The sequence below is a fragment of the Oncorhynchus mykiss genome, chromosome 7 (genome assembly GCF_013265735.2).
Source record: "Oncorhynchus mykiss isolate Arlee chromosome 7, USDA_OmykA_1.1, whole genome shotgun sequence".
In the NCBI taxonomy this organism is placed as follows: Eukaryota; Metazoa; Chordata; class Actinopteri; order Salmoniformes; family Salmonidae; genus Oncorhynchus; species Oncorhynchus mykiss.
The window spans coordinates 44004735-44029986 of record NC_048571.1 but is presented as its reverse complement, the minus strand read 5'-3'; the positions used below and the strand labels follow the sequence as shown (position 1 = coordinate 44029986).

The 25252-nt window shown below is 43.9% G+C and overlaps 1 protein-coding gene across 7 annotated transcripts in view; it reads right to left on the bottom strand.

Annotated features, from left to right (window-relative positions):
* si:dkey-264d12.5 (myosin-11) overlaps positions 1-25252 on the bottom strand; it is a 32588-nt gene that overhangs the window by 5157 nt on the left and 2179 nt on the right. For 4 of the 7 annotated variants that reach the window (XM_021609369.2, XM_021609368.2, XM_021609370.2 and 1 more), the window contains 17 exons: positions 24008-24184; positions 23714-23834; positions 22989-23221; positions 22575-22658; positions 21655-21814; positions 21289-21360; positions 20954-21069; positions 20720-20791; positions 20454-20539; positions 19891-20287; positions 11350-11532; positions 10894-11030; positions 10571-10736; positions 7980-8092; positions 7714-7855; positions 2228-2364; positions 1867-1999 (listed from right to left, as the gene is read on the bottom strand). In XM_021609369.2, the coding sequence (XP_021465044.2) occupies positions 1867-1999; positions 2228-2364; positions 7714-7855; positions 7980-8092; positions 10571-10736; positions 10894-11030; positions 11350-11532; positions 19891-20287; positions 20454-20539; positions 20720-20791; positions 20954-21069; positions 21289-21360; positions 21655-21814; positions 22575-22658; positions 22989-23221; positions 23714-23834; positions 24008-24184 (2529 nt within the window). Of the gene's footprint in view, positions 1-1866; positions 2000-2227; positions 2365-7713; positions 7856-7979; positions 8093-10570; positions 10737-10893; positions 11031-11349; positions 11533-19890; positions 20288-20453; positions 20540-20719; positions 20792-20953; positions 21070-21288; positions 21361-21654; positions 21815-22574; positions 22659-22988; positions 23222-23713; positions 23835-24007; positions 24185-25252 lie in introns of those variants that run through there. The other 3 variants (XM_021609372.2, XM_021609371.2, XR_002474165.2) reach the window with 3 other exon arrangements.

The following is a 25252-nucleotide window of genomic DNA, read 5'->3' as shown; positions in this document are numbered from 1 at the left end:
CAATACATCCACATAATTTTCCTGCCTCATGATGCCATCTATTTTGTGAAGTGCACCAGTCCCTCCTGCAGCAATTCACCCCCACAACATGATGCTGCCACCCCCGTGCTTCACAGTTGGGATGGTGTTCTTCGGCTTGCAAGTATCCCCCTTTTTCCTCCAGACATAACGATGGTCATTATGGCCAAACAGTTATATTTTTGTTTCATCAGACCAGAGGACATTTCTCAAAAAGTACGATCTTTGTCCCCATGTGCAGTTGTAAACCGTAGTCTGGCTTTTTTATGGTGGTTTTGGAGCAGTGGCATCTTCCTTGCTGAGCGGCCTTTCAGGTTATGTCGATATAGGACTCGTTTTACTGTGGATATAGATACTTTTGTACCTGTTTCCTCCAGCATCTTCACAAGGTCCTTTGCTGTTGTTCTGGGATTGATTTGCACTTTTCGCACCAAAGTACGTTCATCTCTAGGAGACAGAACGCGTCTCCTTCCTGAGTGGTATGACAGCTGCGTGGTCCCATGGTGTTTATACTTGCGTACTATTGTTTTTACAGATGACCGTGGTACCTTCAGGCGTTTGGAAATTGCTCCCAAGGATGAACCAGACTTGTGGAGGTCAAACATTTTTTTCTGAGGTCTTGGCTGGATTTCGTTTGATTTTCCCATGATGTCAAGCAAAGAGGCACTGAGTTTGAAGGTAGGCCTTGAAATACATCCACAGGTACACCTCCAATTGACTCAAATTATGTCAATTAGCCTATCAGAAGCTTCTAAAGCAATGACATTTTCTAGAATTTTCCAAGCTGTTTAAGGGCACAGTCAACTTAGTGTATATAAACTTCTGATCCACTGGAATTGTGATATAGTGAATTATAAGTGAAATAATCTGCCTGTAAACAATTGTTGGAAAAATTACTTGTGTCATGCACAAAGTAGATGTCCTAACCAACTTGCCAAAACTATAGTTTGAAAACAAGACATTTGTGGAGTGGTTGAAAAATGAGTTTTAATGACTCTAATCTAAGTGTATGTAAACTTCCGACTTCCACTGTATGTAGATACTGGTATCGTGCTGGAGATAATGAATATGACGTTGTGAAGTGGTGGAATTGCACTTTAACAAGCAGCTACATTGCCCCTATAAGGGAATCTGTTATTGCTCTATCAATTTTTGTATTATTTTAAATTCATGATATATGCCCTATTGATTCTTGAAGAATACAACTTGTAAATTCCTCATGAGCTTAGCTGCATTGTCTGACCCCATCAGGCACCAAAACAATATTGTTTTACTCCTCTGATGAAGAATGTATAACCTGAAAACATGGTTAATTAAAATGTAATTTTGGTAGCTTTTTTGTTGTTGATTTATTTGATCATTTCAAACACAATACAGCCACATGTACAATGTATGGCCAGACCTTGCATCCATAGCTCTGTCTATGAATTTGAGTGGTTACATTTCTCCTGCCTCATCCCTGAGCTTTTTACCAAATAAGTGGCAGGGTGAGCCACTTCGTTATTGTTTGAACTGCAGATTGCAACTTTAACACCGCTAAGTATGAAGTCCAATTATGACTGGCTTTCCAAGAACACAGACTCTGGGAAATCTAAATAGTTGGATACTTTGACAACTTAAACAACAATTCACATTTCTGGGTGGCAGGTAGCCTAGTGGTTAGAGTGTTGGGCCAATAACCAAAAGGTTCCTAGATCGAATCCCCGAGCTGACAAGGTAAAAAAAAATCTGTCATTTTGCCCCTGAACAAGGCGGTTAACCCACTGCTCCTACGCCGTCATTGTAAATTAACTGACTTGCCTAGTTAAACAAAAAGGTATAAATAAAAATCTACGCCACCCAATGTACCTGTACATTAGCGCTGCGTGCTTTATGGAGATTCTTTAGTGCGTGCTGCAATGCTGCTCCGTTAGGAATCAGACCGGACATCTCCACTATGGTGTCCTGTAAGTGCTTGCTTTCCTTCTCCAGGAAATCCACACTGGAGAATGAAACGATAGGAAACAGCACACTTAGACACTCCCCAGAGACATCCAACACTTAACAACACGACAGGAGGTTCAGTAGCTGTGCTAAATGGTGGAGCTGTACTCTCATTACTGTGCTAAATCGGAAGTGATTAGTAGTACCTGTGTTTAGTACCATTGCTGGGGTTCAGTACTGTATTGAGTGGTGTTAGTGAGGGGAGGGGGAGGGGTGTTCTGAATACCTGCATTGAGTGGTAGTGGCAGCAAGCACACTCTTGTTTGTTTTCTCCTCCACGTCATTCAGTTTTCCGAGCAGATCCCTCTTCTCTGCCAGCAGTTTCCCATTTTCCTCATTCATGTTCACTATCATCTCTTTCTCCTAGAGAAAACAAAGAAAGTTCCTTAGTTCTGTTTTGCATGTATGGCATCAATTGGCATTGTCCAGAGTGTGTGACATGAGGGAGCAGCAGATTTAGGGCTTGGACAGACCACCAAGACTGTTGGCCGTGGTACCTCTGCCCAGCATGTCGGCAGTCATTTTTGTGTGTGTTCAAATAGCACAGTACATCGGCCGTCAGCCTGGTTAAAATACTCCAGGCCAGAACGGGTTGTAGCGTTGCTAGCTTTGTTCCCATTGGTATGTCCATGTTCTGTTAGATAGCCAAAACTAGCTCTGATGCGCTAATGTTGCTAACTAGCTAGAATTTGTATAACGTCCTGGCTCATACTTTAGCTAGATAGCCACAACTGTGTCCCACCCTTAATCTTGTAAAAAATGGCCTTCTCTCTTATGTCCCTTCCTGCCGTCCTCCCCAACTTTCCTCTGTACTTGAAATAAATGCCTGCTCTTAGTATCTCTATTCCACTGCTCCTGCTATCTCTGCACCATCACTGTCCATATCAGGCTTTTTGATTCTGCCTCGATCATTGAAACTACAACATCCTCACTTCTAAGTGCTTGTTTAGCCAGTATATCAGCTGCCTCGTTCCCCTCCACCCCCACATGGGCTGGGACCCAAGTAAAACTTGTCTGTATGCCCATCTGTCTAATCCTGCCATGGGTTTGTAGCATCTCATACAGCAGGTCTGGTCTGCTACGGGACCTAAAGGACTGGAGACTCATCAACACTGCACATGAATTAGAGCAAGTAACTACATCCTTCACCCTATACAGCCAGATGATCTGTAATACGTTTCCTGACTGCCACCCCATGTTCCTGGACTACAAATCCTGACCCAGTAGGTCCTGTCCTTGTATCTTTTGAACCATTGTGTAAATAACCACAAAATCCTGATACACAGTTTCCAGACGTCTCTTAAACAAATCAGATGGATCAACACCCTCCCTATCTTTCTGTAGTCTCTCCAACACTTCTAGATCAACTACTGGAGGCTGGAGTAGCCATGGTGGATTTACAGGAATAGCTACAATTGGGCTAAACTCCCTTCCATACAGTCCCATCTCCCTCGCCTAGATATTACCCATCCACCCAATGCGTGTGTTCTGTCTTCGCTCATGTTCCCAGTATGCCTGTGAAATCAAACCAAAGTTTGTCACGTGCACCGAATTCAACAGGTGAATACAACCTTACAGTGAAATGCTTACTTATAGGCTCTAACCAATACATACAGACACCGGTTAGTCAGGCTGATTGAGGTAGTATGTACATGTAGGTATGGTTAAAGTGACTATGCATATATGATGAACAGAGAGTAGCAGTAGCGTAAAAGAGGGGTTGGCGGGTGGTGGGTGTAACACAATGCAGATAGCCCAGTTAGCCAATTAAATCAATTTCACATGATGAGACATCCCTTGTCCCTCCCTGTAGGTTGATCCAATAATTCAGTGCCAGCTGCTGTCTCCTAATCTGAAATGGCATATCCCCCATCTCCACCTGTAGTGCAGCCACTGGGGATGTCCGAAAGACACCACTACATATCCTGAGTCCTTGCCCCTGTATGACATCTAGCCTTTCCAATGAGGTCAAGGCTGCTGAACCAGATGCTATACTGTCATAGTCTACACCAGATCGGATCAATGCAACATACATGGTCCTCAATGAGGAACGCCCAGCCCCCCCACTCCTTCACCGTCAGACAGCGCATCACATTTAGCATCTTCCTACACTTTCCCACCACTCTCTCAATGTGTTCTGCACAGGTCAGTCTAGTGTCAAAGCATACCTCAATGAACCTGAGGGCTCCACCCTTTCCAAGTTTCTCCCATATAACCTCAAGCATACCTCATCTCCCATCTTCCTCCTTGTAAAGAACACTGAGTTCTCTACAGAGAACCTGAACCCCCACATTAATGCCCACCACACTACCTCATCAATTGCTTCCTGTATCTTCCTGATTATGTAAGGCACATTCCTTCCCCTCTTCCATAAGGCCCCATCATCTGCAAATAACAACCTCCCAATATCCGGCTATACCTGAGAGTAAACACAATTGATCATGATTGAGAACAACAGAGGACTAACCACGCTCCCCTGAGGTGTACCGTTATCCACCAGGTGCCTGATAGGGACTTTCCCACCCTCACCTGGATAGACCTTCCAAACAGGAAATCCTTTAGCCAGTTGTACATTCTTCCACCTACTGCCATAATATTAACGACTTGATTAACGACCCCTCCTTCTGCATCATATCATACACTTTCTCCACATCATATTATACACCTTCTCCACATCAAAAAAAGACAGCTACAACAGTCTCCTTGTTCACCTGAGTCTTCCTGACCTCTGCTTCTAAGCAGAGCACTGGGTCCATAGTTCTCCTACCCTTCCTGAATCCACTCTGATGTGGCGATATTCCATAATCTTACATACAGGTGATGTTAAAGCTATTGGCTGATAGCTTGTTGGCCTCATTGGGTCCTTCCCTGGCTTCCGGATTGGTACCACTACAGCCTCCTAACTGCCTGGTAGTTTCCCCTCCTCCCACACTCTGTTGTACAACACCAATGAGGTGTGCTATGTTATGTTGACCCAGCTTAGTTATGAGGCCCTGGATAAGGTGTTGACCTTATCCAGGGCCTCATAACTAAGCTGGGTCAACATAACATAGCACACCTCATCTTCCCCAGGTGAAGTTAACCCAGCCTTACCTATTGCCCTTTTCACCTCTACCATGGTAAATGGTGCATTCAATGCATCATTTGCATCCTCCCTCCCATCCAGCACTCCAGGATGCTCCTCTCACGTTCTCTCTCTCCCCCTCTGCCACTCCTCTGACAAATATGCTGAGCTATGCACTTGGACAAATGCTTTGGCCATCATCTCTGCCTTCTCCTCATCTGTTACTGCCAGTCGTTAACACTGGATAATCCCACTCCCTTCTGACCCCACTCATCCTCTTAATCATCCCCCACACTTCTCCCATGGGTGTCGTCCTTCCAATGGTGTCACAGAACGACGCCAACATAACCTCTTTGCCTGACAGATAGTACTCTTCACCAGGGCCTGAGCCTGCTTATACTGAATCAGATGGAAGTTATGCGTCCTTTTTAGTACTCTAAATGCCCTGTTCCGACTCCTCACCATTGTCCCACACTCCTCCAAACACCCACCTGCCTACTCCATCCACTGACACCTCCTCCTCCCTACTGTGAATACTATGAGGTAATGATCACTCCCTACTGTCGACTCCTCCCATACCTCCCACTCACAGATTCCTGCCATTGCATTAGATGCCAGAGTGAGGTCCAAGGCAGATTCTTTCCCTATGGCTACATCAATCCTGGTCCCTCGGCCATCATTCAGGCACACAAGGGCTGCATTCCAAACACTTAAAAGACACACCCTATACCCTCAGCCCTCAAATTAAGTGGACACTTCAGAATACGTATCATGACGTCTGACGAGTATACACTTGCAGGGCAAGGGGCGAGGAAGGAAGGACTGATTTTTTAAATGGACCGCCCTTGCCTGGAAATTCGTCACTGGCTCATCCCGCGATGATTGTGTTTTCAGCCACCAAGTAGCTTGTGGGTGCTTTATATGAGCTACAGTCAGTTATGATTACATGTCTACTTATATTAACTATATAATAATTAATATATGCCTACTGTATGATAGCTATCAAATTAATTAGCTAAATAACGTTATCCTGCCTAGCTACTTCTGAATAAGAAAAATGTTTTATTTCCACAATTTCCAAAAGCAAACCAAACAAAAAAACAGAATTACTTTTATGAGACATGTTTGTGCATTAGTAGCACAATTTCTAACTATTTACATTTGTTTTTACTTACCTAGTAAGTAAAATGTTCAATATGTTGACTCCTTATTGACATTGATGTTCTCGCTGACTTTTCTTAGCAGATGTACAATCATCACGAATTGAATTATGGGGCGTTTCAGGCCCCGAAGTGAACATAATTGTATACTCGCAAACTCCATTCAAAACGAGGGCTGAGGGTCTTACGCTGCAAACTTCCCTTGCTTGGCTAATCATTTGGACCGATGACAAATATGGCCGCGGGGATTCCCCCAAGAGCATATGGGTGAGGGTTAAGGGTTAAGGGCTGTCGACCTTTGAGTTTGAAACGCAGCCCAGATCTTTCATTTCTATCAGATTTTCCATCACTTGGAGATTTCCCCCCAAGAGCGTGTCCTCCCCCTACATCTCTGTCCCTATACAGGGTTCATAGTGGTTGATACTGTATGATAAAACTCCACAGTCAGTTTGAGCCATGTTTCGTGCACACATAACATCAGGTTTAGCTGGCATATCTAGAATGAACTGCTTGAACTCCTGCCCATTGACCAACAGGCTTTGAGCATTTTATTTTATTTACCTTTATGTAACTGGGCAAGTCAGTTAAGAACAAATTCATATTTTCAATGACGGTCGAGGAACAGTGGGGGTAGAACAGATTTTCACCTTGTCAGCTTGGAGCTCAGAATGAGAACGAGTTGCTTAACCACTTTATGTAGCCTCGCCCACTTATTTTAATCAATAAAAACGTTTTTTTTCTCACGTAGAATAAGCACTCGGATGCAAGCGTTAGCATAATTAGCATTCACATAAGAGTTGGAACTGCTTGTTGTGAGTGGCAGCGGGTAGGGCTTGGTTTGTATGTGTTGTGGGGGGGAAGGTGCAGAGCACAGAAAGAGCGAGGGAGACGAGACCAAAAATACAACAAGAGAGCCAGTGGCTATGAGGACGCAAAATGAGCTAACATTCAATCTTGACGAGTACTCGATTATGAAAATTCAAATGTAATTCTAATTAAAGTTGATTTTAATGAATAATCAATGCAGCCCAAATTCACTCTGATTTGTTACAACCAATGATGTATATAAACCCCATTGGTTACTACCTACAGTGGCTAGATAGCTAGCATGGAGGAAGCTTTCCCATTTGTTTTATGAAGTGTGATTGGCTTAGCTAATTACTGTATATTGTCAAACTTAAGCAAAATACTGTTTATCCTTCAAGCGCAAAACTCCCTTAGCTCGATGTAAGACTTGCAACAGCAAAAACAAAATTGTCAAAATGATTATTTTAGTTAACTGTTTTGAACATGAAAGTGTCTGTGCTGGAAAAGTGCCCTCTTTTCTCCTTCTTGTTATCACTCCTTTCCCTCTCGCAGAAGTTTGTGCTCTCTGATTGGCTCAAAGTTGTCAGGCACACAGCAGGTGGTAACTATTGTTGTGCCAGGCAAGGGAGCGGACCCCTATTGTGCAGGCTAACAAGCTGGCTGGCGGGTCTGACCTCTTACCCTGGCGGATGAGGTTAAGGCGAGAGCCAGGTCTCTCTCAAGGCTTTGAATCCTCTCATCACGACATCCTGTCTCCTTCAAATAAATCTGTTTGGCTCGCCGCATTTTGGCTTTGTGCTGAGATCGCTTCTCGGCGTTCTTGCTGTGGGAGCAGAGGAAACCAAACCACACAGCGTTGTTGAGCACCAGAAGAGAGTGAAAGTGTGACTACAGTAGCTAGGCTAAGTCCCTGGTTTTGCTTTGAGGATGTTCTCTAGGATCTTTACCTTTTCTGTAAATCCAGGCACGTGAGAACTTCCATGAGCTCCTCTGTTAGTTTCTCACAATCCTCCTGCCTGGCCTCCAGGCATTCCTTCAGCTTTACATAATCAGCAGGAATCTGTGGTCAGTCAGACAGGCAGGCAGACAGAAAGACATGATCAACATCTACATAGGCTAGATGAGGGTCTCAGTTTACATTTGTTCCAATACCATACAATTCTGACTGAAACACAGATACAGTGGGGTCTGAAATTATTGACACGCATGATAAAGATGAACAATAATGACGGTATAAAATAAATAATTCAAATACTGAACTGTGTTGTATGCTAAAATTGTTGTAGAAATTATTATATTTTATACTGATACTAGTTTGCTAGTTTTATATGAGAGCCTCTTACCATGAATAATAACAGGGGAGGTTAGCATGTCTTGGGGGTATGACATTTGACCCGCTATAACTTTCTCACTCATTATTATTCGTAATCATGGTAGCATCCACAATGTAGAAGTGTTTAGAGACATATTCTTATTTAGAATAAAAGTGACTCCAAAATGATACAATACATTATTTACCATAAATTTTGTTTGGGCACAAAATAATCTGAAAGCTTGATGTAGTCATTGTGTGCTAGGAATATGGGAGCAAATCAAAAACTTTTGACTACTTTATTTATAAGAATCTTCAGGGTTGTCAATAATTTTGACCTCTACCTTTTCGGAAAACATTTTTTATTACTATTAACAAAATGTCTTCCTCTCAGCAATTATATTAGTTTAAAATAACATACAGTGGGGAAAAAAAGTATTTAGTCAGCCACCAATTGTGCAAGTTCTCCCACTTACAAAGATGAGAGAGGCCTGTCATTTTCATCATAGGTACACTTCAACTATGACAGACAAAATGAGAAGAAAACAAATCCAGAAAATCACATTGTAGGATTTTTAATGAATTTATTTGCAAATTATGGTGGAAAATAAGTATTTGGTCAATAACAAAAGTTTCTCAATACTTTGTTATATACCCTTTGTTGGCAATGACAGAGGTCAAACGTTTTCTGTAAGTCTTCACAAGGTTTTCCACACACTGTTGCTGGAATTTTGGCCCATTCCTCCATGCAGATCTCCTCTAGAGCAGTGATGTTTTGGGGCTGTTGCTGGGCATCACGGACTTTTAACTCCCTCCAAAGATTTTCTATGGGGTCGAGATCTGAAGACTGGCTAGGCCACTCCAGGACCTTGAAATGCTTCTTACGAAGCCACTCCTTCGTTGCCCGGGCGTTTGGGATCATTGTCATGCTGAAAGACCCAGCCATGTTTCATCTTCAATGCCCTTGCTGATGGAAGGAGGTTTTCACTCAAAATCTCACGATACATGGCCCCATTCATTCTTTCCTTTACACGGATCAGTTGTCCTGGTCCCTTTGCAGAAAAACAGCCCCAAAGCATGATGTTTCCACCCCCATGCTTCACAGTAGGTATGGTGTTCTTTGGATGCAACTCAGCATTCTTTGTCCTCCAAACACGACGAGTTGAGTTTTTACCAAAAAGTTATATTTTGGTTTCATCTGACCATATGACATTCTCCCAATCTTCTTCTGGATCATCTAAATGCTCTCTAGCAAACTTCAGACGAGCCTGGACACGTCTGGCACTGCAGGATTTGAGTCCCTGGCGGCGTAGTGTGTTACTGATGGTAGACTTTGTTACTTTGTTCAAAGCTCTCTGCAGGTCATTCACTAGGTCCCCCCGTGTGGTTCTGGGATTTTTGCTTACCGTTCTTGTGATCATTTTGACCCCACGGGGTGAGATCTTGCGTGGAGCCCCAGATAGAGGGAGATTATCAGTGGTCTTGCATGTCTTCCATTTCCTAATAATTGCTCCCACAGTGGATTTCTTCAAACCAAGCTGCTTACCTATTGCAGATTCAGTCTTCCCAGCCTAGTGCAGGTCTACAATTTTGTTTCTGGTGTCCTTTGACAGCTCTTTGGTCTTGGCCATAGTGGAGTTTGGAGTGTGACTGTTTGAGGTTGTGGACAGGTGTCTTTTATACAGATAACAAGTTCAAACAAGTGCCATTAATAAAGGTAACGAGTGGAGGACAGAGGAGCCTCTTAAAGAAGAAGTTATAGGTCTGTGAGAGCCAGAAATCTTGCTTGTTTGTAGGTGACCAAATACTTATTTTCCACCATAATTTGCAAATAAATTCATTAAAAATCCTACAATGTGATTTTCTGGATTTTTTTTTCATTTGTCTGTCATAGTTGAAGTGTACCTATGATGAAAATTACAGGCCTCTCTCATCTTTTTAAGTCGGAGAACTTGCACAATTGGTGGCTGACTAAATACTTTTTTGCCCCACTGTAAATATCCTATTTTGGCATACAATATAGCTCAGTATTTGTATTATTTATTTTATACAATCATTGTTGCTAATCTTTATCAAGGGCCGCACTATACATTTAGTTATTTGACAGCTTTCTCTTGAAATGAAGAGAGAGTGCCATGCCCCATATCAAATCAAATTTATGAAATTTCAAATGTATTTCAAATCAAATCAAATCAAACCATAGTCAGAGGGTGCCAGGTCACTCACCTCCTGGCTGGCTGTGCCTGTCTGACTCTGTAGGACATCTAGCTGTGTCTGCTGGCCTTTAAATCGGAGGCTCAGCTCTGAGTTAGTGCAGTTCAGGGAGGCTTCCACCTCTCGCAGGGAACACCCCTCATCCTGCAGCTCCTCCTCCCTCTGCTCCCACATCCTCCTGAATGAACCAAACACACACACTTTTAGACCAGGACCACATATCTACAACTGCACAAGCAAACCACTACAAGACCATAACTGACCATCACACAGCTGGTTGCTGGTTTAAACAGTTTAACTGAAGCAGCAGAGGGGCCTTTAGTAGGAGAAGGTACCTGTGGAGCTGGTTGTCCTGAGTCCTAAGGGCCGTGTATCTTGCTGCCTCCTCTTGCTGGCCAGACTCTGTGTTGCGGTTTCTTTCCACGTTCAGCTGGTGCTCTGTGCTCTTCAGCTGCTGCTGCAGACTCTGCATCTGAGTCAAAGAGGCAGCGGAGGGAAGAGGTAATTTACCTTGTGTGAAAAGTACTACTACTATTATTCTGTTTGGCTTGGTCAGAGAGCTCAGAACTACAGATTTTATTTTATTTCTCTCTCTATGGGTGCCAATCGTATCCACAGTAATGCAGCTGACTCAACTAATCAGCGTGGAATTTAAATTAGTTTAATGAACTGGAACAAAGTTGATTGGAAGAAATTTCACTGTCCCTCTGCGGAAATTGATTGGCCACCCCTGGCTTGAGACTATAGGCTGAAGACTATGAATGACACTGCACTCCTGCATGGTGTCTCACCTCTACCTCCATGTCTTTGAGCTTGGCCCTCTCAGCGCTCAGCTCTTCCTGCAGACGGCTGCAACTCTGGGCTTTCTGGCTGCTCTGGGCCAGCCCCTCCCTCAGCTCCCTACTCTCCTGCTGCAGAGCACTCTGCTCCAGATGGCTGACCATAGCCTGGCCCTGCTTCAACTCAGCACACACCTGAACACCACCACAACCACACACACAACCAGTACATTTACATACAGAGAAACCATGACTTGTTTTCACAAAATGTAATCCATAAAATGGTCCTTTGGAGGAAGGATTGTTGACATACTGTACAAGTCAAAAGTTTGGACACAAGGGTTTTTCATTATTTTGACTATTTTCTACATTGTAGAATAATAGTGAAGACATCAAAACTATGAAATAACACATATGGAATAATGTAGTAACCAAAAAAAAAAAAGAAATCAACATTTATTTTGATATGCCATTTTGATTTGCCACCCTTTGCCTTGACAGCTTTGTACACTCTTGGCATTCTCTCAACCAGCTTCATGAGGAATGCTTTTCCAACAGTCTTGAAGGAGTTCCCACATATGCGGAGCATCTGCGGTAAAACTCATCCGAAACCATCTTAATTGGGTTGAGATCGGGTGACTGTGGAGGCCAGGTCAACTGATGCAGCACTCCATCACTCTCCTTGTTGGTCAAATAGCCCGTACACAGCCCGGAGGTATTGCTGCAGAATGCTGTGGTAGCCATGCTGGTTAAGTGTGCCTTGAATTCTAAATAAATCAATGACAGTGTCACCAGCAATGCACCCCCAATCCATCACACCACCTCCTCCATGCTTCACGGTGGAAACCAATCATGCGGAGATCATCTGTTCACCTACTCTGCGTCTCACAAAGACACAGCGGTTGGAACCAAAAATCTCAGATTTGGACTCATCAGACCAAAGGACAGATTTCCACCGGTCTAATGTTCACTACTCGTGTTTCTTGGCCCAAGCAAGTCTCTTCTTATTATTGGTGTCCTTTAGTAGTGGTTTCTTTGCAGCAATTTGACCATGAAGGCCTGATTCACGCAGTCTCCTCTGAACAGCTGATGTTGAGATGTGTCTGTTACTTGAACTCTGTGAAGCATTTTGGGCTGCAATCTGAGGTGAAGTTCGGATAATGAACTTATCCTCTACAGCAGAGGTAACTCTGGGTACCTACTATTTTCTTTTTTCACAACTGCCACCAGTTTGGCACCAAAACATTTACAACAAAGACCTATTGGCATATTTATTTCACTAAGTGTGTAAAAAAAAAAAAACTTGTAAAACCAGTGGTATTCACTAATTCTCCATGCACTGTAATTTACTAATTGATGAGAGCTATTGATAGGAGCTAGGTAAATTATCAATCCGTTTGGATAAGGGGATTGTAAATATAAATTATAAATATAAAATATAAATTGTTTTAGATGTATTTTACCTCATGATCTTTGGAGACAAATGTGAAACCAGTCATATGGCAGCAAACTGAAGCATATCAACATGACAGGTAGGCTATGTGTGCCCCGTTCCCACACTGAAGCATATCAACATGACAGGTAGGCTATGTGTGCCCTGTTCCCACACTGAAGCATATCAACATGACAGGTAGGCTATGTGTGCCCCGTTCCCACACTGAAGCATATCAACATGACAGTTAGGCTGTGTGTGCCCCGTTCCCACACTGAAGTATATGAAATGCTGTGCTTACAGAATTTAAATTGTATGGCCATATTACTTGTAGGGATAAATCTTGGAGACACAAGCCAAATGAGATGACAAGCCAAATGAGATGACAAGCCAAATCCACAAAGAGTGACAGTTGGGCCAAATTTAACCTTTGTGCACTCTAGATGTTTAGGTTTCAGCTCTATTGCTCAAAAGCAATAATAGATCATATTTAACATATTACAAGTTGTTCAATAACTTGTGACATGTCGCCCACTTCATGGAATCGTCACGGAACGCAAACCAAGCCTGGCAGTTTAAACCTGGAGCCTGGCACACGACGACTGGACTGTTGTCATATCAGTTCCATGATCAGTGAGGATTAGGGTAGATTTATAGGACCTTCGGTCAACTTCTACTGTTACACGCTTCTCCACTTCCAGTATTTAATGGATTGAACAACTGAATTGCAACTTTCAGGATTAATAATCAAACCGTTGTATTTTTTTATCAAACAATATATTTAGTGTGTAAAGGCTCTCCTAAACGTTTTACATTTTTTATGAAGAAGGTAGATTCCTAAAATATACAAGATCAAGTAATTTTACCAATTAGTGCTGAAACAGATATTTTGATGGCTATCTTTCATTGATCCTTAATATTCTGAACCCGTTCTCTCTATATATTATAGTGAGTCTGTCAACAAAATTCGAATAAAATGTACACCGTATTTAGTCTTAGAAAACCCGACCCTAGGCAACACAGTGACTACGGTCTGGTTTCAATGATTGACTCTTTTGGCATTGATGAACGAACTTCGCACTGCTTACTTCGATAAGGAGAAAAAAAACAAATTCCGAGGACATCACGATTCAAACCAAAGTTTGTAGGCAAAACTTTTGCCGTGGTTTTAGTTAAAGGTAGTTGATGCATACTAGCCACTTACGAAATGCAATCATTAAAAATGGGGCGGCAGGTAGCCTAGTGGTTAGGGCGTTGGGCCAGTAAACGAAAGATTGCTGGATAGAATCCCCGAGTGTCACACCCTGGCCATAGAGAGGTTTTTATTCTCTATTTTGGTTAGATCATTCTAGTTTCTTTATTTTTATGTTTTCTATTTCTTTGGCCGGGTGTTGTTCTCAATCAGAGGCCGCTGTTTCCCCACCTGTGTTTTGTATGTAGTTGTTTTCTGTTTTGTGCATTCTTGGTTAAGGGTGCCCAGTCCGGGGCCCGCAGCGAGGGTCCCCAGTCCGGGGTTGGCGGCGAGGTTCCCCGCACCAGAGGTGCCACCAAAGTGGGGGGATAGAGGTTTTTATTCTCCATTTTGGTTAGGCCAGGGTGTGACTAGGGTGGGCATTCTAGTTTCTTTATTTCTATTTCTTTGGGTTTGGTCGGGTGTTGTTCTCAATCAGAGGCCGCTGTCTATCGTTGTCTCTGATTGAGAATTATACTTAGGCAGCTTTTTCCCACCTGTGTTTTGTGGGTAGTTGTTTTCTGTTTTGTGTTTGCACCAGGCAGAACTGTTTCGTTTTGTTCCACTTTGTTGTTTTGTTTCCGTGTTCAGTTTGAATAAATAATCATAAACACGTCCCACACTGCGCTTTGGTCCTCTTCTTCAGACGAGCGTTACACTGAGCTGACAAGGTAAAAATCTGTCGTTCTGCCCCTGAACAAGGCAGTTAACCCACTGTTCCCTGGTAGGTCGTCATTGTAAATAATAATTTGTTTTTAACTGACTTTCCAAGTTAAATAAATAAAACATAAACAGTCTAAGGTAAGTCTGAATACCAAATACTGAGAAGCGCTTAAATCAAAATGCGTAGAAAAGGCATACATTTCATAAGTCTGAATTGGGCCCCTAGTGATCCTGTGACTGATGGGTTAGGGTTGTCCTGTTGGCACAGTAAAGTGGACTCACTGTGGTCAGAACCTGCATAGTCATCTGCTGCTGTCTGGATAGTTTGTGTTCTTCCTCCTGGACTATCAAATCAAATTGGATTTGTCACATGCGCCAAATACAACAGGTGTAGTAGACTTTACATTGAAATGCTTACTTGCAAGCCCTTAACCAAGAATGCAGTTTTAAGAAGAAAAAAAAAAGAGATAAGAATAACAAATAATTAAAGAGCAGCAGTAAATAACAATAGCCAAGCTATATACAGGGGGTACCGGTACAGAGGCAACATGCGGGGGGGGGGCACTGGTGTCGAGGTTATTATGTACATGTAGGTGGAGTTATTAAAGTGGCTGTGCATAGATATTATAGAGTATCAGCAGCGTGGCCATTTGATTAGCTGTTAATGAGTTTAATGGCTTGGGGGATAGAAGCTGTTTAGAAGCCTCTTGGACCTAGACTTGGCGCTCCGGTACCGCATGCCCGTGCAGTAGCAAAGAGAACAAACAGTCCATGACTAGGGTGGCTGGAGTCTTTGACAATTGTTAGGGCCTTCCTCTGACACCGCCTGGTATAGAGGTCCTGGATGGCAGGAAGCTTGGCCCCAGTGATGTACGCACTACCCTCTGTAGTGCCTTGCGGTCGGAGGCTGAGCAGTTGCCATACCAGGCAGTGATGCAACCCGTCAGGATGCTCTCGATGGTGCAGCTGTAAAACCTTTTCAGGATCTGAGGACCCATGCCAAATCTTTTCAGTCTCCTGGGGGTGAATAGGTTTTGTCGTGCCCTCTTCATGACTGTCTTGGTGTGCTTGGACCATGTTAGTTTGTTGGTGATGTGGACTCCAAGGAACTTGAAGCTCTCAACCTGCTCCACTACAGCCCCATCGATGAGAATGGGGACATTCTCGTCCTCCTTTTCCTGTAGTCCACAATCATCTCCTTTGTCTTGATCACGCTGAGGGAGAGGTTGTTGTCCTTGCGCCACACGGCCAGGTCTCTGACCTCCCTATAGGCTGTCTCATCGTTGTCCATGATCAGGCCTACCACTGTTGTGTCATCAAACTTAATGATGGTGTTGGAGTCGTGCCTGGTCGTGCAGTCATGAGTGAACAGGGAGTACAGGACGGGACTGAGCACGCACCCCTGAGGGAACCCCGTGTTGAGGATCAGTGTGGCGGATGTGTTGTTACCTACCCTTACCACCTGGGGGTGGCTCGTCAGAAAGTCCAGGATCCAGTTGCCGAGGGAGGTGTTTAGTCCCAGGGTCCTTAGCTTAGTGATGAGCTTTGAGGGCACTATGGTGTTGAACACTGAGCTGTAGTCAATGAACAGAATTCTCACATAGGTGTTCCTTTTGTCCAGGTGGAAAAGGGCAGTGTGGAGTGCAATAGAGATTGCATCTGTGGATCTGTTGGTGCAGTATGCAAATTGGAGTGGGTCTAGGGTTTCTGGGATAATGGTGTTGATGTGAGCCATGACCAGCCTTTCAAAGCATTTCATGGCTACAGACGTGAGTGCTATGGGCCGGTAGTCATTTAGCCAGGTTACCTTAGTGTTCTTTGGCACAGAGACTATAGTGGTCTGCTTGAAATACGTTGCTATTACAGACTCAGAAAGGGAGAGGTTGAAAATGTCAGTGAAGACATTTGCCAGCTGGTCAGCGCATGCCCGGAGTACACGTCCTGGTAATCCGTCTGGCCCAGCGGCCTTGTGAATGTTGACCTGTTTAAAAGGTCTTACTCACATCGGCTGCGGAGAGCGTGAACACACAGTCGTCCAGAACAGCTGATGCTCTCATGCATGTTTCAATGTTACTTGCCTTAAAGCGAGCACAGAAGTTATTTAGCTTGTCTGGTAGGCTTGTATCACTGGGCAGCTCTCGGCTGTGCTTCCCTTTGTAGTCTGTAATAGTTTGCAAGCCCTGCCACATCCAACAAGCGTCAGCCGGTGTAGTACGATTTGATTTAAGTCCTATATTGACGCTTGCCTGTTTCATGGTTCGTCAGAGGGCATGGTAGGATTTCTTATAAGCTTCCGGGTTAGATTCCCGCTCCTTGAAAGCGGCAGCTTTACCCTTTAGCTCAGTGCGAATGTTGCCTGTAATTCATGGCTTCTAGTTGGGGTATGCATGTACAGTAACTGTGGAGACAACATCATCGATGCACTTATTGATAAAGCCAGTGACTGATGTGGTGTACTCCTCAATACCATCGGAAGAATCCCAGAACATATTCCAGTCTGTGCTAGCAAAACAGTCCTGCAGTTTAGCATCTGCTTCATCTGACCACAATTTCTATAGGCCGAGTCACTGGTGCTTCCTGCTTTAGTTTTTGCTTGTAAGCAGGAATCAGGGGGATATAGTTATGGTCAGATTTACCAAATGGAGGGAGAGCTTTCTATGCGTCTCTGTGTGTGGAGTAAAGGTGGTCTTGAATAGTTTTCCCCTCTGGTTGCACATTTAACTTGCTGATAGAAATTAGGTAAAACTGATTTAAGTTTCCCTGCAAACCACCAGAAGCACCACCTCTGGATGAGCGTTTTCCTATGGCGGAATACTTCCTATGGCGGAACATTGAGTGCAGTCTTAGTGCCAGCCTCGGTCTGTGGTGGTATGTAGACAGCTAGGAAACAGAAACTCTCTAGGTAGATAGTGTGGTCTACAGCTTATCATGAGATACTCTACCTCAGGCAAGCAAAACCTTGAGACTTCCTTAGATATCGTGCACCAGCTATTGTTTACAAATATGCATAGGCCCCCGCCCAGTGTCTTACCAGAGGCTGCTGTTTTGTCCCGCCGATAGTGTATAACCCGCCAGCTGTATGTTCTTAAAGATGTCGTTCAGCCACGACTCGGTGAAACATAAGATATTACAATGTTTAATGTCCCGTTGGTAGGATATACGTGCTTTCAGATTGGAAAATAAATGGGACATCGATTTAACGTTATCTAGCAGAATGGAAGGCAGGGGCAGATTAGCCTGATCCTCACAAGGCATCCTGATCTCTTTCCGCAAAACCTACGTTTCCTTTTCCAGCGAATCATGGATCTGGGCCTGGTGTCTGTAGTATATCCCTCGTGTCCGACTCAGTGAAGAAGAAAGAACTCTTCGTCCAACTCGAGGTGAGTAATGTTCTGATGTCCAGAAGCTATTTTCGGTCATTAGAGACGGTAGCAGCAACATTATGTACAAAACAAGTTATGAACAACGCGAAAAAAACAAACATCACATGGTTGGTTAGCGCCGATAAGACGGCAGCCCTCCCCTCCGACGCCATCTTGAAGAAACGGGCTCCTATTGAGGAAGCATTTGGTACTTGGTGAAACCGCTATGTCTATTTGAGATATAACAACAAAGAAGTTCCTTCAAACAACGAAAACTGTTATTTTTCCCTCTGACATCATTGCACGCAAGATAGAACACCAGCATATGTACAGCTGATCTCCTCTGTTTCATCAACAAAACAAATGCAATAACAAAGGTGCTGGGCCGAACAGTGCGCTGTTTCGACATATGCAGTTTTCAGCTTTAAAGCTGATTGTTTTCAGGTGCAGATCCTGTGGTCGAGTGGTAACACTACAGGCATAGACACTTAGGCTGTGTTTACACAGGCAGCCCAATTCTGATTTCCCCCCCCCCCCCCCACTCATTTGGTCTTTTGACCCATCACAGCAGAGTGAACACACCAATTAGTGAAAGAAAATATCAGAATTAGGCTGCCTTTGGAAACACAGCCATATAGGTTACATTCCCCTGCATCAACCAATGGTTGGGTGCCATGCCATCGACTGGCATTGGGCACTAGATTGCATATGTGGTTAGATGATACGTAAAATACCTAACCTGGCATAGTAAGATCTGGCATGTGTCAGCAACACCTAGGCAGAGGAACGCGCCCATACACTCCTCTGCCCATAGACTTGGGTTTAATTCCTCACTCCAACCCTTCGAACTGTTTCTCCCATGTACCTGTCTCCCCTTCTGTAATTTCAGAACTGTCTCAATAAAGTAGCAAGATACCTCCTCAAAACAGGTTGTTTTCTAATCAAAACATGGATTAACTGAGATTTCCCTATTTTAGACAATATCTCTTTAGCCTGGGTACCAGTCTGTTTCTGCTGTCTTTCCACTTCTTGATTTTGACAGGACAAGGATTATAGGAAGTGGAATGTTACCTTAAAACAGGTTCTGGATTTCAGGGTACCCACTACGCATTTACCGTCAGGCTGTGTCTTTTTGACATCCGTATAAGGCGCATTTTATCGATGTCTGGAAAATACGTTTATTAAACATCCTGAAAAATAGGCTTTGAACCTTTCATTCAGTCACTGAAATGCATGTGATGTCAACATCGGGAAAGGATGTCTAAAAGACGTCTTCTCAACGTAATTTTGCTGACTGGGTAATATCTCCTCTACCAGTCATGACCCAGAACAACATGTCCATCATCCATCAATACATCAACAGCAGGCCTGCGCCCACAGCTACTGTACACAATACACCGTCTGTGGCACACAATGGAGGGTGACGTTAAATGAAGAAAGAGAGCGCAACCAAGCTGCCATGTCAAATGAATACCCGCTAAATCCATGAAAAACACAGCACAAGCCATTAACATCAGCTGCTTTCAATCAATGGGTCACTGTGTGGGATATAGACAGTAAAAACAAAACTACATCATTCCTTGGGAAAGGTAGTCAGGAAAGAGGTTTTCAATTGTAAGATGATTTTTAAGATTAAATATAAACGTGAATTTAAGCAATTTGCTGTAAGAAGTCGATGTTATGTTACTATTCTATCAAACTTAAAACTTGTAAGTTCATTCCATTAACAAATTTGAGAAACATTGACAGGTCCTAACCATAGACACATAATTGGTCCCAACCAGCCCATTCACACTAACTCGGTAGCCCCGGCTAGTGGCCACAGCATAGCACTACATCATCAGACGGACAGGAGTCATCCTCACCTTAAGCTGCAGTTCCACCGCCTGACTACTATGCTGCTTCTTGCTCCGGCCAAGAGCTTCATCCAGCTTCAACTCCAGCTCCTCCCTCATATTCTCCAGATGTTCATATTCCTTCTTCTCCTCGTCCATCTTAATCTTCAGCTCCTCATACACCCTCTCCGCCTCCTCTTTTTTAGTCTTCAGTTCCTCATACTCCTCCTCCACCTCCTCGGTCTTATCCATCAGCAGCTCCAGAACCTTCTCCTCCTCTTCTCTCTGCTTCTTCAGCTCCTCGTAGTCCTCGTACTCCTCTGCCTTCTTCGTAACATTCAGCAGCTCATCGTATTTCTCCTGCAGCCCCTGCAGTTGATGCCGCACATCGTTCAACTTGTCCTTGGTCTCGGACTGCTGGAGGCGTCTGCATGAAAGAGAGACACATCATCACCATCTGACAACAGATTTCACTTTCCTTTCCACTTTCAAATGAATTAACTGGAATAGCATCTACTATCAGCCAACACAAATCTGAGATTATACTGGGTTTGGTTTTGGGCTAAGTTCTAGAGACAAAGTTGAGGTGGGACCTTTCATGGGTCTTGACCTGGTCCAGGAGCAGTAGTTCTGTCTGGAGACAGACGGTGTGCATCTGAGGGGCAGCTATCCCTTCTCCCTGAAACACACAACACAGGACAGGCAGTTAAGTGACAGGCAATGTTTGAAAGACAAAACCTACTGCATGACCACTTCAATTATTTTTGAAGCAACAGATATTTCTATAAAGATGGTGATATCAATAGCTGATTTGTTGTAGTTTGATGGGGTCTCATCTCCATACTGCGTTTGGTTGTACCTTAGCCAAGTTAAGCTGCAGTGCTTCTGGGTGGATCTTAGCTGCGTTGTCAGAGTGCTTCATTTTCTCCAGCTAGGGAACAACAGTATGAGCACATTACATACAGCAACTATCGTGACCTTCACCCCCCCCCCCTCACACATTGTAGCCAAAATGACTACATCTTGTCCATGATCCATTTCTTTATGACAATTTAAGGAGGGGGGATAACTGAATCCAGGAATGGCAGATTACCGTCTCTAGGAGGGTCTTTCTCTCTGCGTCCATGGTTCGCACCCTTGTCCTGAGGGCTCTGATCTCCTGGTCCAGACGATCATTCAGCTCCGTGGCCTTACGCAACTCCACCACGTCTATAGGAGGGACAAAGGAAAATTTTACCCTCTAAACTATAGGTGTCACTGTCTCCACACCAGTTAGTCAGTCAGTCATACTTCTGGAAAAGCCTAAAGCGATACGGTGCAGTTCCTTTGACATTCTGAAAGGCTGTTCTCTGAAAATGCTCCACAAAGGATTTTTTTTGTTTTTTTTGTTTTACAGTAATCCAAAATGTAAAGTAAATATCTTCTTACCACATTTCTTGAGCTTTTCCACTTCCTGCCTGAGCTGTTCTACCTCCTCCTGGGCTCCCTGCAGCTCTGGCTCTGGGTAAAGCACACATATACTTATTCAAGACCGACGTCGGAGAAACACATAACACACAACTGGCACACAAAAAAATGCACACATTAATACAGTTGCTCTTTTATTTTTTTACTTCAGTTTATTTAGGAAATATTTTTCTTAACTGCATTGTTGGTTAAGGGCTTGTAAGTAAGTATTTCACGTCAAGGTCTACACCTGTTGTATTTGGCGCATGTGACAAATAACATTTGATTTGAATAGTAACTAGTACCCTCACTTAGCAGAGAAACGGGCTGTGTGAAATCTGGCCTCACCATAGGCACTCTGGGTCATGCGGGCTGACTCTAGCTCATCGGTCAGACGTCGGATCTCTCTGTGGGCCATGGCCAAGCGGCGTGATGCCTCCTCCAGGTCTCTCTCTAGACGGGCCCACTCACGCTCCACACCGAGCCCTGACCCCGGCCTGAGCTCAACCTGGGGAGGGGAAGAGAGCAGACCCACAACACTGAGCACGGAGAGGAATCTATCATCACTGTCTACAGGAGTACTATTGATTTGACGAATCATTCTCTGCAGGAAAAGGTGGAGTCATTTGAAAGATCCCTGTTGCGAGGCCTTAGCTGTTCCTCACGCCGAGAAGGTTAAAACAGAATAAACAGAAACATTCGATAAAAAAAAATTGGTCAGGAAATCACACTTGCAGTACATGCATTTGGTTCAGACAAGATACCATTGACACTGAGGGGTGTAGACTCCAAATTACCCATTACATCCACACACCCAGAAACATGGAACAATGTTAACTAGAAAGAGTTAGCGTTTTCCTCATGAATCTTGTTCTGGAGGCAGCTCTTCAGAGTGGTCACCAGCTGGCACAGCCACAACGTCATACAATCATTAACCCTAACTTTAACCACACTGCTAATCCTAATGCCTAACCGTAACTTTAAATCAAGACCAAAAAGCATATTTTTGTTTTGATGATTTTTTTTTCAATATAGCCAATTTTGACCCATCTGGCAGAAATCGCACAATTCTTCCTCAAGGACAAGACTCATCCCAATAAACGTCAAGCTGCAAAGAGAACAGGAAAGAGATACAGCAAACACAGCAATTAGAGGGCATGCACAAGGGGTCCCATCACCATGCTGATGAGTTTCAACATAAACTAGAGCATCTTATTCAGGCTTGGCTAAGTGTTAACTGGGATGCAGTATTATCTAAATGGACATACTGAGGCCAACGCCTGTTTGCTCTGAGCTGCCTTGCGGAGTCCAAAGAGCCTCTTCCATGAGCTCTGGCCACGTGAGGGTGCCCCCTTGTGGAAAGACAGTGGAATGAATGAACAGTTTAGTCACAGACTGGATCATCTTCTCTCTCCATGGTCTTACCAGCGGAGCTGCAGCACATCCACTGTCTATGACACCCTGATTTAGCAAATTCACTATAACAACATGAACCAACTATAGTATCTCCATGTAACTATATATCTTCATGTATCATTTGTGACAGTTACTAAACCACTGGAACAAACTGAACAAGAAAATAAATGTGACTTCTAAAGTACTTTGGTTAGCCCTAATCCTCTCATATAAACTCAGTATAATCTTGGACTGAGAGAAAGCATGAGACAGCGAGTTGGTCTCACCTGGTCCATGCTCTCTTTGGTGCACTGAGTCTGGGACTGTGTCTCCTGCTGGCTGGCAGAGGGGGTGCCTGCCTGGGCATCGGGGACTTGCGGGGCCTGGGGGTCATCAGGTCTCTCCAGCAGGGAGGCCCTCTCCACCAGCAGGTAGGCCACCTGTTCACTGTGGCTGCTGGGAATCACTTCTGCCAGGCCCTCCTGGTACAACATCTCAGCCACCTCATTCATCTGGGCATCTGCACACACACACACACACACACACACACACACACACACACACACACACACACACACACACACACACACTTTATTTTCTTCCTTACTGTGTAAGTGCAATACCTACAACACTTCACTTAAAAAGGGGACTATTACACATTGGTAAGGACACTAATGACCCTGATTTAGAAGGTTTGACAGGAATGGGATACACATTTGAATCCTACACACAAAGAACCATATGTGCGTTTAGATTGTATTTTTATAGAATCATTTCATGAATCATTATAAAAAGGAAAAGATGTATGAAATCAAACTAGAACGTACAATTGAAAGAGAGAAGTGTGATGACATAATCGTTCAATAATTACATTTGATGTGGAATACACATACCAAAAAAAAGACAGTTGACAATTTTTTTTTTTTTAAAGCAACATGGTTATTCGTTCCAAAGGTTCATTTGTTTCCATAGAGTTACATTTTTCACATCTTATCTGGGTTCTATGTCCCACCTTGCTGGAGTGTCAGGCGTTGCAGCTGGGCCCTGAGGACCTCATTCTCCTGCTCGTACTCCTGAGCCAGGGCATCCCTCTTCTCTGATAGGCTACGGATGTGCTCCAGGTACCTCTGCACCTGAGATAGACACATATCATCAGCTCAGGCCCTGAGCTTTGGCTGAAGCCAGATGAGTGAGTTCCTGTACCCACCACATGGTGCCAATCAGAGAAAAAGTATTGAGATGAATGTATGTGCAGCCTGTACAGTACAGTGTAGCATCACAGACAAAACTCTGGGTAATGGCTCACCTCGGCCATCTCGGCAGAGTGGCGTGCTCGTAGGCTGTCCAAGTCATGGGTCACGGCGACGAGGCGACCCTCGCTGTGCTGGAACAGCCTCCATAGGAAACCCAGCTGCTCCTTCACTGAGGCCCCGGGGGCCATGCCCTCCTCCTGCAGACAGAGGACCACATGCTCCAGCTCCTCCTGGGGTTAACATGACAGAGAGACAACCACAGAGATCAGACACTGATAGGCACCTTCCATTGAATGGAATGTCTCAATGCTGTTTCTTGCAATTGTATGATGATTGACTATCAGCTGGAAAGCAAATAGCTGCTATGAAGATGGCCAAAGACAAGGCAAAAACAAAGTGAAACTCTGGGAGACCACATTCTCCCTGCTTCTCCTCCTGGGCTAGAACATCCTTCTGCTCTGACAGGCTGGGGATCTGCTCTGGGTACTGGGCAATGGGCTGCACCTGAGAGACACTTATCAACAGCGTCTCAAGGTTTCAAGGCCGGCTTCAGGCAACATGACCCTGTGTTGAGAGAGATTAGTGCACTCTCTGAGACTAATTTGATTTAATTGAAGGAGAAAATGCTGAACTTGTCAGATCACCTGCCTTGCCAGGCAGATTCTTACCTATAAAAGTTGTAATATGAAGTCTGTCAATGGCACTTTGATGAAGCGGCATGGACTGTATCTGACACATACAGTTGAAGTCGGAAGTTTACATACACCTTAGCCAAACACATTTAAACTAAGTTTTTCACAATTCCTGACATTTAATCAGAGTAGAAAGTCCTCGTCTTAGGTCAGTTAGGATCACCACTTTATTTGAAGAATGTGAAATGTCAGAATAATACTAGTGATTTATTTCAGCTTTTATTTCTTTCATCACATTCCCAGTGGGTCAGAAGTTTACATACACTCAATTAGTATTTAGTAGCATTGCCTTTAAATTGTTTAACTTGGGCCAAACGTTTCAGGTAGCCTTCCACAAGCTTCCCACAATAGGTTGGGTGAATTTTGGCCCATTCCTCTTGACAGAATAGGTGTGACTGAGTCAGGTTTGTAGGCCTCCTTGCTCGCACATGCTTTTTCAGTTCTGCCAACAAATGTTCTATAGGATTGAGGTCAGGGCTTTGTGATGGCGTTGACTTTGTTGTCCTTATGCCATTTTGCCACAACTTTGGAAGTATGCTTGGGGTCATTGCCCATTTGGAAGACCCATTTGCGACCAGGCTTTAACTTCCTGACTGACGTCTTGAG